Raw genomic sequence first — 15,974 nt, 5'->3', positions numbered from 1 at the left:
ATACCATTTTGATAAAATTTTATAAAAATGTATATTATAAAAATATAAAAAGTAAAAAAAAAAATTTAATCAAGGTTTTAAAATTTTATTTGGACACTGAAATTATTTTCGGCCACTGGATTAGTGGATTGACATTGGGTGAACCGTATGTAAATATTTTAATCAATTTAATATATAATTATAATAATAATCTGGTTTTCTCAGTTTGTAGTTATTTTTTAAGTTTTAACATAATATTAAATAATAAATATTTTTAAAACCGAATTTGATATACCGGATTCTTAGATTTATCGGTTCGACCATGAATATAAGCCGACCACAAGTCTTGATTGGTTTTAAATACACTAAATACGAAAAAATTTAAATATACAAAAACCTTATAAATTAGCAAAACATTTGTAACATTTTAATGGAATTTGAATCACAATGTATTCTGCATTTTTAAATCGCGGATAAAAATCTAGTTATATTATATGTTAAACAAACTTATCCTTTCTAACCTCAATGTTACAATATATTACGTTTATACCCTTCTCTACGTGAGCCGTTCGATCATAGAAGAGCAACGTCACATAAACGTCAGTCCTACAGATCCAACGGCGTAAAACGATTGAAAAGCACGGCAAAGCTGACGTAAAGAAAATAAACCGAAGACCGACATAACCGTGTTTTGTACTCAAATTATATAATATAAACATAGGTTATATTTGACCCACACAAAAAAAAAACATGGGTTATGTTTTTTTCTAATCAACCATTTGTTATTGTTGCGTGTTTGTTTGTCTCTCTCATCTCGCTCACCTAAATTTGCAAAAAAATGTTCTGATCAATATTGAACAGAAAACCAAGAAACCCACTTTTTATTTCTTCTTCGAAAGATCAGAAATATATTTTATTTTGTGAAATTTCGTTGAAGAAGCTTTGAAATTAGAGGAAGAAATTTCATTTGATCTGCACGTTTCTGGTAATTTTTCCTTTTTGAATTGTTCTTTTCATTTTATTTGTTATTTGACGGATCTGAGTCTTGGTATAAACATGTTTATTAGTATTTGTAAATCGGATATTTATGGTGCATCGGTTGAATCTTTAACGTTCGGATTTGGGGAGATTCGACGCGATGATAGATCTTGTTTGATGCTAGGTTTTTAAATCGAAATGAATCAATTTGATTATATCGAATCTGGGTTTAAATCGAATTGATTTTTATTTGATGGTTATATAGGACCTGTGTTGAATCGAATTGATTATATCGAATCTGGGTTAATTGATTCTATTTCGTAGCTGGGAGCAGGTGATTCTCATCTTTAAATGTTCTGAAACGACAACCTTAAAAAAAACATTCTTCTGTTACTGTCAGAATATAAATTTTAGTTTGTTTAATAGATTTGAGAAGAAGAAGAAAGGAACAACAATGAGCTCTGAGCAAAACAACAGCACAAGCTTCCCACCAACTGAGCCAAAACTCTGCGACAACGGATGCGGTTTCTTCGGGTCACCTTCCAACATGAACCTCTGTTCCAAATGCTACAGAAGTCTCCGAGCCGAGGAAGATCAAACCGCCGTAGCAAAAGCTGCTGTCAAGAACTCACTTAAGCTTCCATCTTGCAGTCTCATTATCACACCAGAGCAAAAACAGCCTCTTGAAACCAAACCAGCCTCTGTTGTTGTAACCGCTGAGCCGTCTTCAGTTCCTATAGCCACGGGACAGGAGGAGGCAGAGCCGTCGAAACCTGCGCGGACGAACAGGTGTTTAAGCTGTAATAAGAAGGTTGGAGTTATGGGGTTTAAGTGCAAATGCGGTAGCACGTTTTGCGGGAGCCATAGGTACCCGGAGAAGCACGAGTGTAGCTTCGATTTCAAAGAAGTTGGACGTGATGCAATCTCAAAGGCCAATCCTGTGATCAAGGCGGACAAAGTCGAAAGGATATGAAAAATATCAAACCTTTTCTTCTTATAAAGTAATTTGGGGTTTCTATTTTCTCTGCATTTGATCAACTTCTTCTTTGGATGTCGATGTGATGTGATCATGTTGGATGTTGGGTTTCTATGAATCAAAATGAAAATTGCTCCTCTTGGTTTTATCATGATTGTTTTCAGTATTCAAGTCTCCATAATCGTAGTCTGAACTTGTTTATTAGATTGTTCTTTTTTTTTATTTTTAAAATATTATGTTATATTAAAATAAGAAAAATTACAACTTATAACCAACAAGAAAACAATTTTTTTTTAAAATAACCAAACCTCCATTCTCTATTTCTTCCTATCTCTCTACCTTCTCTCCAAAAATGTAATTTTATTTTTGTTTTGGTTATTTCACCAATTCTTCCTTCAAATTTTAAATGGAGAATTCGATACAAACCGACTCGTACAAAATAGTCTAAATCAATAATTTTCTAAATAGTTTGTTCGACCATTACCCCAACAACTAGTTCAGATTCAGTGTTTTAGCGAGTGCCCCGGAAAGATGAGTTACCTCATTGTCTTGGATCCATAACTTTTCAAGTCACTTCTGGTATAACTTGCTCCCAGTGAACTTGTCAAAGCTTGTAGTCATCCCCACCACTGAATCTCCACGAACAAAGGAGAGAGAGGACAAAGCAAACCAACTGAGAGCATCCAAAAGCTTAAGCAAGAACCGCCTTCGTCGCAAAAGTCGAACGCAAACTCAACGCAAAACACTTAAATGAGAGACTAACGACAACGCAAAACACGCAAAAGTATCCAAACAACACTACCAATAACAGTTATAATGACCCACCACCAGCACTAGGATGCGAACTTGACCCAAATAAGACACCACCACGACCAGATAAAGATCGCGACGCCATTTACCGACTTCAAGGACTGAAAAAACCGGATACATGTGACTCCCAAAAACGATTCACCAGTGTAAAGGGGAGAGCAACAAAAGAACTACGAGACTCAACCTCCGAGAAGAGAAGGTCGTCGCCGGCAAACGGAGAGACCAGAAATAACAAGCACAAATTAAGAAATCTTAAATAAAGAGAACTGCCAAGAAGTACTCACGTGGCCACAGACTTCCACCCGATATAACAAACTCGACTAACTCTCACAAGCCAGAACCTGAGCCGGGAACCATTGCCTGCCTCCAACACAGACCCACAGCTCACCTCCAAGGCAACAAAAACCACTGGAGTTTACTTGGCTTGAGCGTAAAGGAGGCGAGTATTAATTCAGCAAGGAGCTAGGGAACCTATTAAATCTAGTAAAGTTATTAATTCTAAGTATTTGTTATTTTATGGGTTTAAAAGTAAATAGCAGTCCTAATTGAACAAGTCTATTGCTCGACTAACAAAATGATTGGGGGTGTAACTTATTGGAAGATATTAGATGCAGGGTTTCTATTCAGGTGTTGGAGATTATAATCCTATAGATGCCTAACAGTTGCATGCATAATATATTAGAACTCAACTCCTTAATCACAATGATCAGCGATGGCAATGTTTCACTGGTTAACTAACTATGATCTTGGATCTCAGCTGTCGTCTTTTGATCACAAGAAAGTGTGGATCGATGATCCTATAGGGATATCGATCGATACACCTTTCGCAAATATCGATCGATTGTCAGAAGACAATATCAATCGATGCTTCTAGCTAAGCCCTAGGCGTGGGTTGATAATGATCACTAGTCTCCTAGATCAGCGGTTAACTTTCTCTAGCAGTTCTAACTTGACAGATTAGATTCAGGACAGGATGATCAAGGATGCTTGACACATGTTAATTCCTAGGTTCATGTTCTAGTTAGCAAGGCTAAAACAAGCAATAAGAATAATCAATCAATGAATATCACAACTTAGCAAATCTATAGTTGGGACTAATCTCTCTAACCTATTTGAACCCTGAATCTAACAAGTAAACTACTCAGACATATTTAAAGTCTTTACATAAGAAGAAAATTAAAATGCTATATATATTTCAAATACTAATGTTTTTCATGTCATTTATTCTCCGTTCTTCAGAATCGTACTCTTCATTTGTTACCTTATAAGTCAACGTCTCGAGAGATAAAGCATGAGAGAAGTTTGTCATCCGTTTTATCTATGTCGTATGATATTAGAAAGCTTTGTTCATACATTATCTGTTAAGTGATAATAGAAAGAAAAACAAAGAAAAGTGCCTTCTTAGATGTTTACATTGAAATATTTGATATTTCAAAGGTAGGATATTTTCAAGATTAAGCACATACAAATTTGCTGTCATCAGTTACATAATCATTTGATTTTTATATTACCTTATATCAAATAATGAACCATGGGCTAAGTATGCGTTGTAGCTAATTTATTTCTTGTAGCACACGAGCAAGCTCGGCCCGAAAAATGTAAATGCTGGAAGCAAAAAAAATATTTTGGGCCTATTATTTAATAATAAAAAAATGATAAAGAAAAGAAAATATGAATGTAGCTGGGAAGATTCGAACCAGCCATATAGAGTAGCCTAAATCTACTGGTAAACCAACTTTGCTACGGGAGATTTTGTAATTATAAGGCCTAAATAATACTTAAAATAAAAATGGCCGGAAGCATGTACTTCTGTGGCTTGTACTCAGGACCGCTACTGCACACGAGAATCTAGTCCTGGGCATTTAGCGACAACCAAAGTAAACCAAACCAATTGAACCGAGCTTTTTTATCTTTGGTTTCATATCTGGTTTGTGGCTAAGAACCGACCGATTCTCAGTTCGGTTTGGTTTGGCAAGCAATTAGTTCAACAAATAGCAATCAAATAAACTAAAGAAACCCAATTTTCTGAAATTGACTTGCACCATACTTTAGTTAATCTTTTTTCATCAATTTAAATCAATAATTTGAAATCTGTATAGAAATTGGTTCAGATTAGAACACAAGTAATACCTAAAACGAATTGAAATATAGTTCGGTCAGTCCAACAACATTTAAACAAAAAAAAAACAAATAATGAAGTAACCGAAAATTTGAAGGGTTTATTTGCCAAAGAACCAATAAAAAAAAAGAAATTTAGATTTGTGATGAGAGGGTAGAGAGAGATAGGAAGAGAAAGTAGGAGAGAGAGAAGGTTTTTGGTTAGTTAGTAAATTGTAGTTTTTGTTGTGTATACTTAGCCTAATTTCCCAATGCCCTACACAAATCAATGATTTGTGGTTCCCTAGGCTTGGACAAAAAAATCGAAACCAAAGATCCAAACTAGAGGTAGACCAAAATATTCAAATAGTTTTTATATTTTGTATCTTAAATAACTGGACCGAGAACCAAACTGATATCTGAATATATAAAAATATTAATTATATATTCATATAACATAACAAAATATATATTTATAATTTAAAAATCTATTAAAAGGTTTCAAAAATATTTTTTTTAAACTAAATTATTACAAAATATCCAAACTACCAAAAATATATGAAAATATCTTGATATTTGTATCTGAAATATCCAAGATTTTTATCAGAATAATCCTACTTATTTTATATTTTACCTAATATACCAGATATTTAACCTTAATTATCCAAATTACCCGAAATAACTAATTTGTTACCATAATCAAATGAGAGCCCAAAATTTTGGGTGTTTTTTTTGTGTTCTTAGTTTTACTATCCGAACGGAACTGAATCCAAAACTATCCGAAGTTCGTTTCCAACCGGTTGTTAAGCTAGATGGGCTTCCAACCTAAAACTAATTGGTGATAAGTAGATTGACCAATCTATCTTATATATTGCTTAAGATCATTTTAAAACTACTGATGTGGAACACTTTGTGTCTAATACGCTCTTTAATCATTAATCTCGAAATATTATGGCAATGATCGATAGGCCAACACTGGACCAAATCGATAGATCAGATTGGACTGCATGGATTGGGCTATATATCATGTTAAGCTACATGAGCTTCTAACCTACAATCAACTAGCTACAATCAACTAGCGGCTATGTATTCTAAACTACCAAAATAAGTCAGGTAATAAATGGATGGATCCTTTAATCATTTATCCTAACAACCTGATACCTAAAATACCAAAACTAAACCAAAGCGATATTTAAACTGCTCAGATGTACTGGTGTCAATAAATCTTTATTAATAATAACTCGATCGTGGAAGCACCGTAACCTACTGGTTAAAGTTTAAGGCTTCGAACCCCAGACTATGCAATTTTTTGGAGAGTTTTAAGTCCCGAAGAAAGCGATTTATTAATGAAGAAATGTTTACAAAGAATCTTCAACATGATGCAAGTAAATATGGTCAGGAATAGATCTTCATAGGAGATGCAATTAAGCGTCGATTTTTATAAGACATGTAGTATTATCGGTTGTAAAATTGTCTATATAATCTTTCTCTGTAATGTCATAATAAATCAGCGTTAAAAAAAATAATAACTCGATCAAATCCGCTTCCCCAAAATAAATTTTAAAAGGTCTAATTGTTGGACAAGTGTCATTGTATAGTTCTAATAATAATAATAATAATCTAGTAAAGAATAAAATCTCTCGGTGCCAAATACGACTTTGTATGGTCTCATAAAGATTCCGCGTATCGAATCACTTCCCAACAAAACACATTTTATAAGCTCGTCTCTTTCTACTTCTCTCTCTCTCTCTCGCTCTCGTGCAAACCCAGTAACATCGCCAATGGATCGCACCCACCAACCCGAATCCACGACCCGACCCGGAAACACCGTCGTCCTCTCCATCGACTGTCTTAAAGGAAGCTCCAAAAGCGACGAATGGAGCGGCGATATGCTTCAAACCGGAGACATAGTTGAAGAAATCCGGATCGGTTCAGGACCCGGTTCGGCTATTTTCAAAGCTCCGTTTAAAGGAGGTAAAGCTTGGTTACAGAAAGTTCTACACAACTCTTACAGAAACAAAGATACTTCGATTGTTGTAAGAGTCAGACGTGGCTCCCACGATTTATCCGATCTCTCTGCTTGTATTGTTCCTAACGATTCCGCCGGTAAAAAACAGTACATGCTTAGATCCATTGATGACCCGAATTATACAGTCGGGTTCTCGGATCGGACTGAGTCCGATTGCCTCGGTATACAAGGTGAGTTAACTCTTTATCTGTTTTTGTTGACTTTTCTGGCTTGCTTGTTGATTTTTGCTTCATCATCAACATCATCATCACATCGTGCTTCCCAGCTGGTGAAATTCAATTTGTTCTGCTATTAATAGTCCTTTTTTGGATGGAATCGTACGGAATTATTGTTTTTCAAATCATATAATATTTGTATTTACATCTTAGTATATGATTATATTATTATCATTAATTATAAGAGAGACGGTTATAAATATTCAAGAGGACAATTTTGATTCCAGTAGATGATCTTTTCACATATTCGCATACAAACATGTTTTGAGTTGCAAAATATCAATGTGTTATAAACGGTCACAAAATATTTCAATTTGTTTCATACATATTGATTACTACTACTTAAGATTAAGTACAATCTTGTTGATCAAAAAAAAAAAAAAGATTAAGTACAATCTAAGAACTTTTTATGGTAAAGCCATTTCTCAAAAAAAAAAAAACCCTTTATGGTAATATTCTAGAAATTTGACAGAGTTATGTTTTTCTTGGAAGACACCCATTTATATGTACACTTTATTATTGATGATATTATAAACACTAATTAGTTAACTAAGAATGTTTCGTCTCGGACATCCAATAGAAGAGATACTTTTTCTCTGTATTTTGAAGTTGTATCTTTTGGATTTTTCACAAATTTGCAATATCAAATGTAACCACGTTAACCTCATAATTTAAGTAAGATTTACAGTATGTTGAATTTTAATTAGAATGTATAAAGCTGGAAATAAAAATAATAATTTTACATAGAGTTGGAAAAAAAAAATCTAATGACTATTTCACTATTTTTTGGTTAAAATGATATGCAGCATCAAGAGGATCAAGAATGGTGGAAGCATTGGTGAGAGCAAAGCTTCAAGATGGTTACGTTTCGTATCCATGGGAAAGACGAATGCAAGAAGCCTTGCCAATCTCCGGCTCAAGCAACTTCCTCTCCATTCTTTTCCTTCCCAAAGCTTCTGGTAAGTAACAATACCGAAACTGTTTAGTCATATAATCATTATATTCAACTAAACTATGTATACATATATCCCCTGCATATATCATATGTATGTGGTGAAAATTAACAATTTATAAACAAAATTTTAGCATCTGGTAATTAACACTGTTGAAAGATTCATTCAATTAAACTTTTTTTGTGGGGTAAAAATTCAATTAGATTTTATATACATATATCATATACGTGAATATTAACAATTTTAAAAACAAAATTTTAGCTTATGGAAGGGCTGGTTCTCGGTATAACGACTTGGAAGACACACTTGCTCGTGCAAATGCTTGGCTAAGTTGTTCACAAGCCAATGGCGTTCCTATCGTCTTCATGAATATTCAGACTGAATCTTTGCTTACCAAGGTCAGATGTCTATACTTTGTGTGTAGGGTAGTTTGAATATGGAAATGATTATTAATTTTCGTTACATGGTAAAGATATCTGGAGAAACCGCCTCGGCGACAGTTAATACGACATCGCTTTCTGACCTATCGAATCTTGCAAACGCCAGTCTATATGGGTTTGAGGATTATCATGGAGTTGATATAGGTGTGGTTAGAGCAGTTCGGCTTTGGTATGCTCCTCTTGGCGTTGAGTTGCCAATCGAAATCAAACTCAGAGATGATGACACCAAACTAGGGTTCTCCATCAGCCGCACTGAAGAGGTATGTATCACTAATGGACTAGGTTTCAATTCAAATCATGTGTCTGAAAATGCTCCTGTAACACTTTGAATTTTGAAATGAAATATATATCTTGGACAGGGTTTCATTTATGTTTCGTCAGTGACGGACCACGACGACGAGAGTGCACCAGCTGCAAGATCCGGCCTGAGCTCATTATACAGAGACGCAGCCAAAGCTTCGCGTCGTCTGGTGGTTTCACGTGTCGGTAGCCAGAAGGTATTGCCGTGGATGGTTTCATCCACAGGAGCCATTCGCTGCTACGACACCGTTTCGCTCAGCCAGAAACTGTCGCTTCACCGTCACGCAAAGGTTTCCATCGTCCTCCACGTCATTCTCTGGGATTCCTCCGCCACCGCTGCATTCTCCTCACCTCCCAGGAGCAGCACCCACTTGTTGTTTAGTAACGAAACGCTAGATTCGATGGAGTTTTCACAGCTTCGCGAGGCATTGCCACCGCGACAGGTCGGTGACAGACAAGTGATGCCATTGGCGGATGACCAGGATGTGTTCAGGTTTGAACGCGAGAATGCGGGTAATGCTTCGTTCAAGTTCCAAGAGATCCCTTTTACTAACGAGTCCTTGTGAGTGTGCGATGAAATCTCTTCTTCTTCTGTTATATTTGTGAGTTGTATTTTTGTGGGATATGGATTTTATAAGTGCATGTAACTAATTGGAACACACAACACCAAGGTTAGTTATATTTAGTTTGTTCCTTTGATGCTTGTACGTTTTCTTTGTAATGGAGGGTTTCTCTGAAGCTGTACAACATTATTTAACTCTACAAAACTCACGTTTTAGAGACAATTGTAATAGAAAAGGAGTAAGCTAGACAGTTTCATTATATATTCCAAGGATATGGATTATCCTTAACATACCAACTGAGCAAAGTTGATTCATATATTTACATAGAATGTTTCTTATGGTCTTCCAACTGTTTTAGGAGTTCTCTATGTATATACACTTGTCATTGACCCAACGATGAATAACAAGAAAACCTTCACAAACTTGTTTTCTCATGATGGTATTTGATGTAATTTTATGTTCACTAAGATCAGGTTGGATATGTTATGTTCACTAAGATCAGGTTTGATATGTTCAATAAATCCCTAAACCAAATTTCTTTATGAATAGTTATTTAGGTAATCAAAGATTATTTCAGTCAATCAATAATGCTTTAGCTTCTACCAATTATCTTATGATCTAGATAATCAGGTCTTGTCAATCCAAATCTTGCATTAAAAACAGTCAAAGTGAAGAATATGGACTGGAAAATGGTTGCATGATGGTCACATCTCTCGTCCTCCTTTGAGAGTGAGTATAACATAATTGATCATGCATCAAAATGGTGGGATATGGATAAGCTCAATGATCTTTATTTCCATGGTGTGGAGTTTGTTGGGGATAATTAATCCATAAAGTCAATTTTTTTCTGCTACGGAGTAGGTTGTTGGCTTTCTTCTCTTGTTTTAACGATTTTGGTTCCCGGACCGGATTTTTCTTCTATTTCCCTGTAAAATGAAAATGTTTACTAAAAAGAGTTATTTCCATATTTCAGCTTAATTCTCAACTAAATACAACCTATAAAAGGAGTTTCAAAACCTAGAACAATGGATAGACTATTCAAAGTTTCAAATATAGATTTAGACGGCTAGAACTAGGGTTCCTTAACCAATACGTTGTAGTCTCGAATCTCTTGATCACTAAAATCGATATTTAATCATTGAATCTTGTCTTTTACTACTTATTTTATTTCTATGTAGTATACAAAGAATCTGCACAAAATTTACCCTAGCATGATTGATTCTCAAAATAAAACTAGTTTTGGAAGAAGATGATTTCTGGATTTGGGATCATAACAAAATTTGGGGATTATTCGGTTAAATCAGGTTATTGGTTGGGTTTCAATTTATCTAAACCTGATGAGATTGCAGAGGCTTCATCTCTACCATCCATATACATCCTAAACCCCAGGATGCGGAAGTTTCAGACTTCCAAAATTTTTTTTAAAAAAATCTTTGAACAGTTTCGAATGGTGCTCTTTCTTTGGCAGATAAAATTTCTTCTAAAGGTTTATATATTGATTCTAGATGTTAGGTTTGTAAAATGGAGGGTGAATCTATTAATCATATTCTTTTCACATGCTCCAATATATAGCTTTTAAAGCAATTCTCTCTTCTATAATATCTTCTTTTTGACTCGAAACATCAAGAACTCCATAGTTCAAGTTCAGATTACCCGTGTTTTCCCTTGATTGCTCTGGAAAATCTATAACAACTTCATCTTTGAAGGAAATGGCTTTCGGTGTAACTGATACTATTAGGAAAGCTATAATTGACTTAAACCGTTGGTTTTAAGTGAATTGTGCTGATTGTCAACAAGATTTGAGAATTGGTAACAGTTTTTATTGCCATATTAATGCTTGGATGCCTCTTCCTCAAAGCTGGTTGAAATGTAATAATATTGGTTCCTCACTAGACAAATCTTCAGAAGTTGTTAGATCTGCTTGGATTCTAAGAAACAAAAATGGGAAAGTTCTTCTCCATAGTGGAAAGTATTTCTTTTTTGGTTTCCATAGACTAATCGAAGCTTCACTTGTAATTTAGAACTGGGCCACTGAAAGTATGTATAGTCCCAAATCCCTCGTGCGATGTTTTGTTGGCCAGGAATCTTATTGGACTCCTGAGTGGCCTGCTTTAAAGGAGTCTTGCGTTGCCTCACTTCTTTGTTAGGCAGAATTTTTTTTTGGAGATTGAAGCATGAATTCAACAATTCTAATCTTGGTGCTCATTTAGTTGCTTCAAGTGTTACAAGGGAGGATTGTAGACAATCCTATGTAGCTACTGGTTACCCTATTTGGCCAAAAGATCTTTCTAAATCTGAATGTAACTATAACGTCCCGACTGCCCACGGCTAATGGGACACCACACGCTCGTTCACTCGGTATGTGGCCTCCATTCCATACGACGATGCGTTGCTTTAATTCTTGGGAGGATCATTTTTTCGTATTTATTGACCCTACAAGCACCACATGACATTTTCCCGTACTTTGGTCTCGCTCGCACGATATCGCGAATCACTTCCTGATAGGTCACTCATCTTTCTACTACTCCAACTCAAGCACGCTTAACTCTGGAGTTTTAAACAGATGTGTTTTCGAAAAGGTAAGTGCACTTTGGTGACATAGATAGCCAAATCAATTCTCTTAGGTCTTTTCCGTATATCACTGTGACAACCCATCCCGCGCACTCGAAACCCGGCTCACAGCCCTGCAGGGCACCGACCCTAACCCCTCTCATGTGAACCCCTCCCGGCCATACATGTAGGTTATTGATGCGCTTGACATTACTCGAACCCAAGACCTCAACCTTTAACAACACTCCAATAGGATGAATTGTCACCAATTGATCTAACCTACATGGGAAAGTCATTGAGGACTAACATGTGAGGGATTAGGGTCGGTGCCCTGCAGGGCAGTGAGCCGGATTCCGAGTAAGCGGGATGGGTTGTCACATAAAAATGTGACTTTTATTGTAACAACCTGCCCCGTGGGAACTACCTGTCCCATGAACCCCAAGCTGGCCATGTAGGGTATTGACCCCAACCCCTCAATTATGAGCCCTCACTGACTCCCCCATGTAGGTTTGATCAATTGGTGATAACTCATCCTATTGGAGTGTTGTTAAAGGGTGAGGTATTGGGTTCGAGTAACGCCAAGCACATCAAATAACCTACATAGGAGAGTCAGTGAGAACTCACATGTGCGGGATTAGGGTCGGTGCCCTGCAGGGCTGTGAGCCGGGTTCCGAGTGAGCGGGATGGGTTGTCACAACCATAAACCGGGACGTTACAATTCACCTCCTCTCAAAGAACGCAACGCCCTCGTTGCACCCCAAGATTGTTATCCATGTTAGTGTGGTTCCTCATTGATTCCAAACTTGTTTGGGTTCGGTTCTGATACCAATTATAACGCCTCGGCCGCCTACAGTTAATGGGTCGCCCACGCCCGCTCACTCGGCCGTTGGCCCATCCCATCTGATTGGTGGTATGTTAATTCTTGAGAGGCTCATTCTTTTTGTTACTGACCCTGAAATCACTACATGACATTTCTTTATGATTTGGCATCGTGAATCACTTCCCGATAGGTCATCCATCATTATACTACTCCAGCTCAACCATAATTAATTCTGGAGTTCTAAACGAATGTGTGACGGAAAAGTTAAATACACTTTGATGATATAGATAACCAAATCAATTCTTTTAATCATTTTCCATATACCACGAACCGGATGTTACAGTAACATTTTTGTTGTGTAATGTTTGGGTAGATGTAAGTGTGATAGTTCTTGATTCTCTGTTTTCATAAAACCTTGATATTATTTGGTTCAGTACTTGTATTATTCGGTGAAAACAAAATTTTGTAATCGCGGATAAACCGTAAATCACTTTTGCTGGTTACTGAATTTAAATTCACATGAGCAAATGAAACTGGAAAATGAAAAGTAATAAAATAGGTGATGTGTAACTTTTTTTCGACAACGAATGCGTAACTCTTGTAATTGGAATTGATAACCAGTTGTATATTTTTATAAAAGCTTTAGATGATGAGCATTGCAAATATTGTCAACTAGGTGGTAATCCGCGCCCTGCGCGGAGTGAATGATCTAATATAAATTATTTATTTTTAATTTATAGGTATTAAAAATGTAAGAGTCGTAATCATAAATAATATATCTTATATAATGAAAGATGTAAAGAAATTGTGCATGTTAATATAAGATAAGCTCTAAATTTTTTTATTTTTTAAATTTGTATTATTCCTCGAGTATAATTAAAATATAGTTTATGCAAACAAATCTATAAGCGTAAACAAAGACTTAACTAAACAATGAAGCTAAAATGAAACATAGAAAATATTATTCTTGCTTTCATAATATAAATTATGAATTTAAGATATAACAAAACATAAACAACAGAATAATAAAATATCAAAAGAACAAATTATAAAAAATAAAAAGGACCGAAAAATCCATAACTGCGCCGACAACATGGATTTTCAGAACTCTTCATTTACAATCTTATCTAGAACAATAACAAAAGATACCAGCTTATAAAATTAAACAAATTTAGTTTACCAAACTTATTGAATGAAATGTATTACTTCTTTCTTAAAGCGTCAATTTCTGAAACATTATCGGGCTCAACACACAATTTTGAAAAACCCATCAATATTAGTCATATTTCAATCAACCTTATCATGATAAACAAAAGTATGTTAGCAAGTAACACACCAATAGAAAACTTAGGAGTGATATTAATATTACATTGTCAATATAACAATTTTTTTATTAGATATAGTTTGTATTTGGATGATCAAATAAAAATTGAAAATATACTATAAATTCCATGTATTACACTTTACCAAAAAGATTAATGGTTTTCAATAAAGTAAAACCAAACTAATTAAAACCGAACCAAAAAATAATAGTTTGGATTTAGTAATATCGAATAGACTGAATGATGTTATTCTTAAAAAAACACGGTATATAGATATTATTTGGTACATAAAACCGATCAAACCGAATAAATCATTTACTAAAAATAGTACTATAATTATATGTAAATTATATAGCATAATAATAATATATATATATATATATATATATATATATATATATATATATATATTATTGATGTGATCAAGATCTTTGACTGAAGATCAAGAATGTGCGTTCACCGAGCTGATAGTGATAAAAAGGAAATATTTTATGAGATTCACATTCACATAGCATTTTAGAAAGAGTCATTCTTGGGTTCACCCCCTAGGGTGAACCTCTAGGTTCACCAACCAATAGGATTTCATTATTTCAAATTCGATATCTTCTAAAAAAGGAAACAAAATATTCTCAAATTATATTATGTTTTTAAAATAAAAGAGTAAAAAATGATAATAATTACAGAAAAAAGAATTAAAATATATATTTTTAATGTTGTCAACAAAACACTAAACCCTAAATCCTAATCCCTAAACTCTAAATCCTAAACCCTAAACCCCTGGGTAAACCCTAAACCCTTGGGTAAGTCCTAAACCCTTGGGTAAACCCTAAACCCTTGGATAAATCCTAAACTCTAAATAAAAAACGACTAAAACCCTAAACCCTAAACGCTTGAATGTTTTAGTGTATAGTGATTTTGATTTAGAGTTAAGGATTTATCCTAGAGTTTAGGGTTTATCCAAGGGTTTAGGGTTAATTAGGATTAAGAGTTTAGGGATTAGAATTTAGGGTTTAGGGTTTAATGTTATGCTGACGACGTAAAATATTATTTTTTGTAATTATTATTATTTTTTTTACCTTTTAATTTTAAAAACATAATATAATTTGACAATATTTTGTTTCCTTTTTTAAAAGATATCGAATATAAAATAAGACAATTTTATTGGTTAGTGAACCTAGAGGTTCACCCTAAGGGGTGGACCTAAGAATAAGTCTTTTAGAAATACCGAACATTCAGGAATAATTTATATAAAAATGAACTATTCCAATAAGTGGATCTACCTAAATAATAAATATAATTAAATACATTTATACACTATAATTAAATATATTTATACAAAAATGAACTAATTCATATTCCTTCGACTTAATAGTTTAGCATATTAGTATGAAACAATTTCCTATGAATTCTCCATAAAAAGTAGCTAGTAGGTCTACGATCATATGTATATGTGCAATTTATAATGCAACTGCCTATCAAAGCTGTTTATACATGCACATTTTTTAAAAAAAACTTATATGGTTAGGGTTCTAATGACGACATAAAACATGATAAAGTAGAATATTGGAAAACGTTTAAAACTAAATGATTTCTAGATGGAGATGCAAGTTGTATTTAAATAGTAAAACAATGGTGTCTCATCAATTATTGAGAGTGTCAAAAAGGAAGGTGTATAATCTAATTACTGCTAAATCAGTTTATACCATATTTATTTAATACCTTATCGAATTAGATCATTATTCAACACAAAAGTTGAAATTTGATGCAATCATGCATTAATTACCAAATATTTGAAGCTCAAAATTGTAATGGAAGTATTACGTGATTGGGTATCCACATAAATATACAAACATAAAAGAGATTAAGAAAATAATAAAGTTTCTTATCAGAATGTAGTCAAAATCGTGAAATCAATTATAATGACATGATTGATAGTTTTGTA

The 15,974-nt window shown here is 34.4% G+C and overlaps 2 protein-coding genes across 3 annotated transcripts; both read left to right on the top strand.

Moving 5' to 3' along the window:
- Positions 1-707: 707 nt before the first annotated feature.
- LOC125574836 (zinc finger A20 and AN1 domain-containing stress-associated protein 7-like) lies at positions 708-2,081 on the top strand. 2 transcript variants are annotated; one of them, XM_048756768.1, is made up of 3 exons: positions 715-964; positions 1,223-1,291; positions 1,384-2,081. In XM_048756768.1, the coding sequence occupies exon 3, from the start codon at positions 1,412-1,414 to the stop codon at positions 1,928-1,930; it is 519 nt and encodes a 172-aa protein (XP_048612725.1). In that variant the 5' UTR covers positions 715-964; positions 1,223-1,291; positions 1,384-1,411; the 3' UTR covers positions 1,931-2,081. The 2 variants fall into 2 exon arrangements, with proteins under 2 accessions (XP_048612723.1, XP_048612725.1); XM_048756766.1 differs by lacking the exon at positions 1,223-1,291 and having other exon boundaries at positions 708-964.
- Positions 2,082-6,529: 4,448 nt separating this feature from the next.
- On the top strand, positions 6,530-9,562 carry LOC106396915. The gene is made up of 5 exons (XM_048756764.1): positions 6,530-7,039; positions 7,891-8,043; positions 8,299-8,435; positions 8,510-8,737; positions 8,837-9,562. Exons 1-5 carry the CDS (start codon positions 6,622-6,624, stop codon positions 9,341-9,343), a joined length of 1,443 nt encoding a protein of 480 aa, XP_048612721.1. The 5' UTR covers positions 6,530-6,621; the 3' UTR covers positions 9,344-9,562.
- The last annotated feature ends 6,412 nt before the right edge of the window (positions 9,563-15,974 follow it).

The sequence above is a fragment of the Brassica napus genome, chromosome A2, assembly GCF_020379485.1.
Source record: "Brassica napus cultivar Da-Ae chromosome A2, Da-Ae, whole genome shotgun sequence".
NCBI classification, from domain to species: Eukaryota; Viridiplantae; Streptophyta; class Magnoliopsida; order Brassicales; family Brassicaceae; genus Brassica; species Brassica napus.
This window is presented reverse-complemented; position numbering and strand designations above follow the sequence as displayed.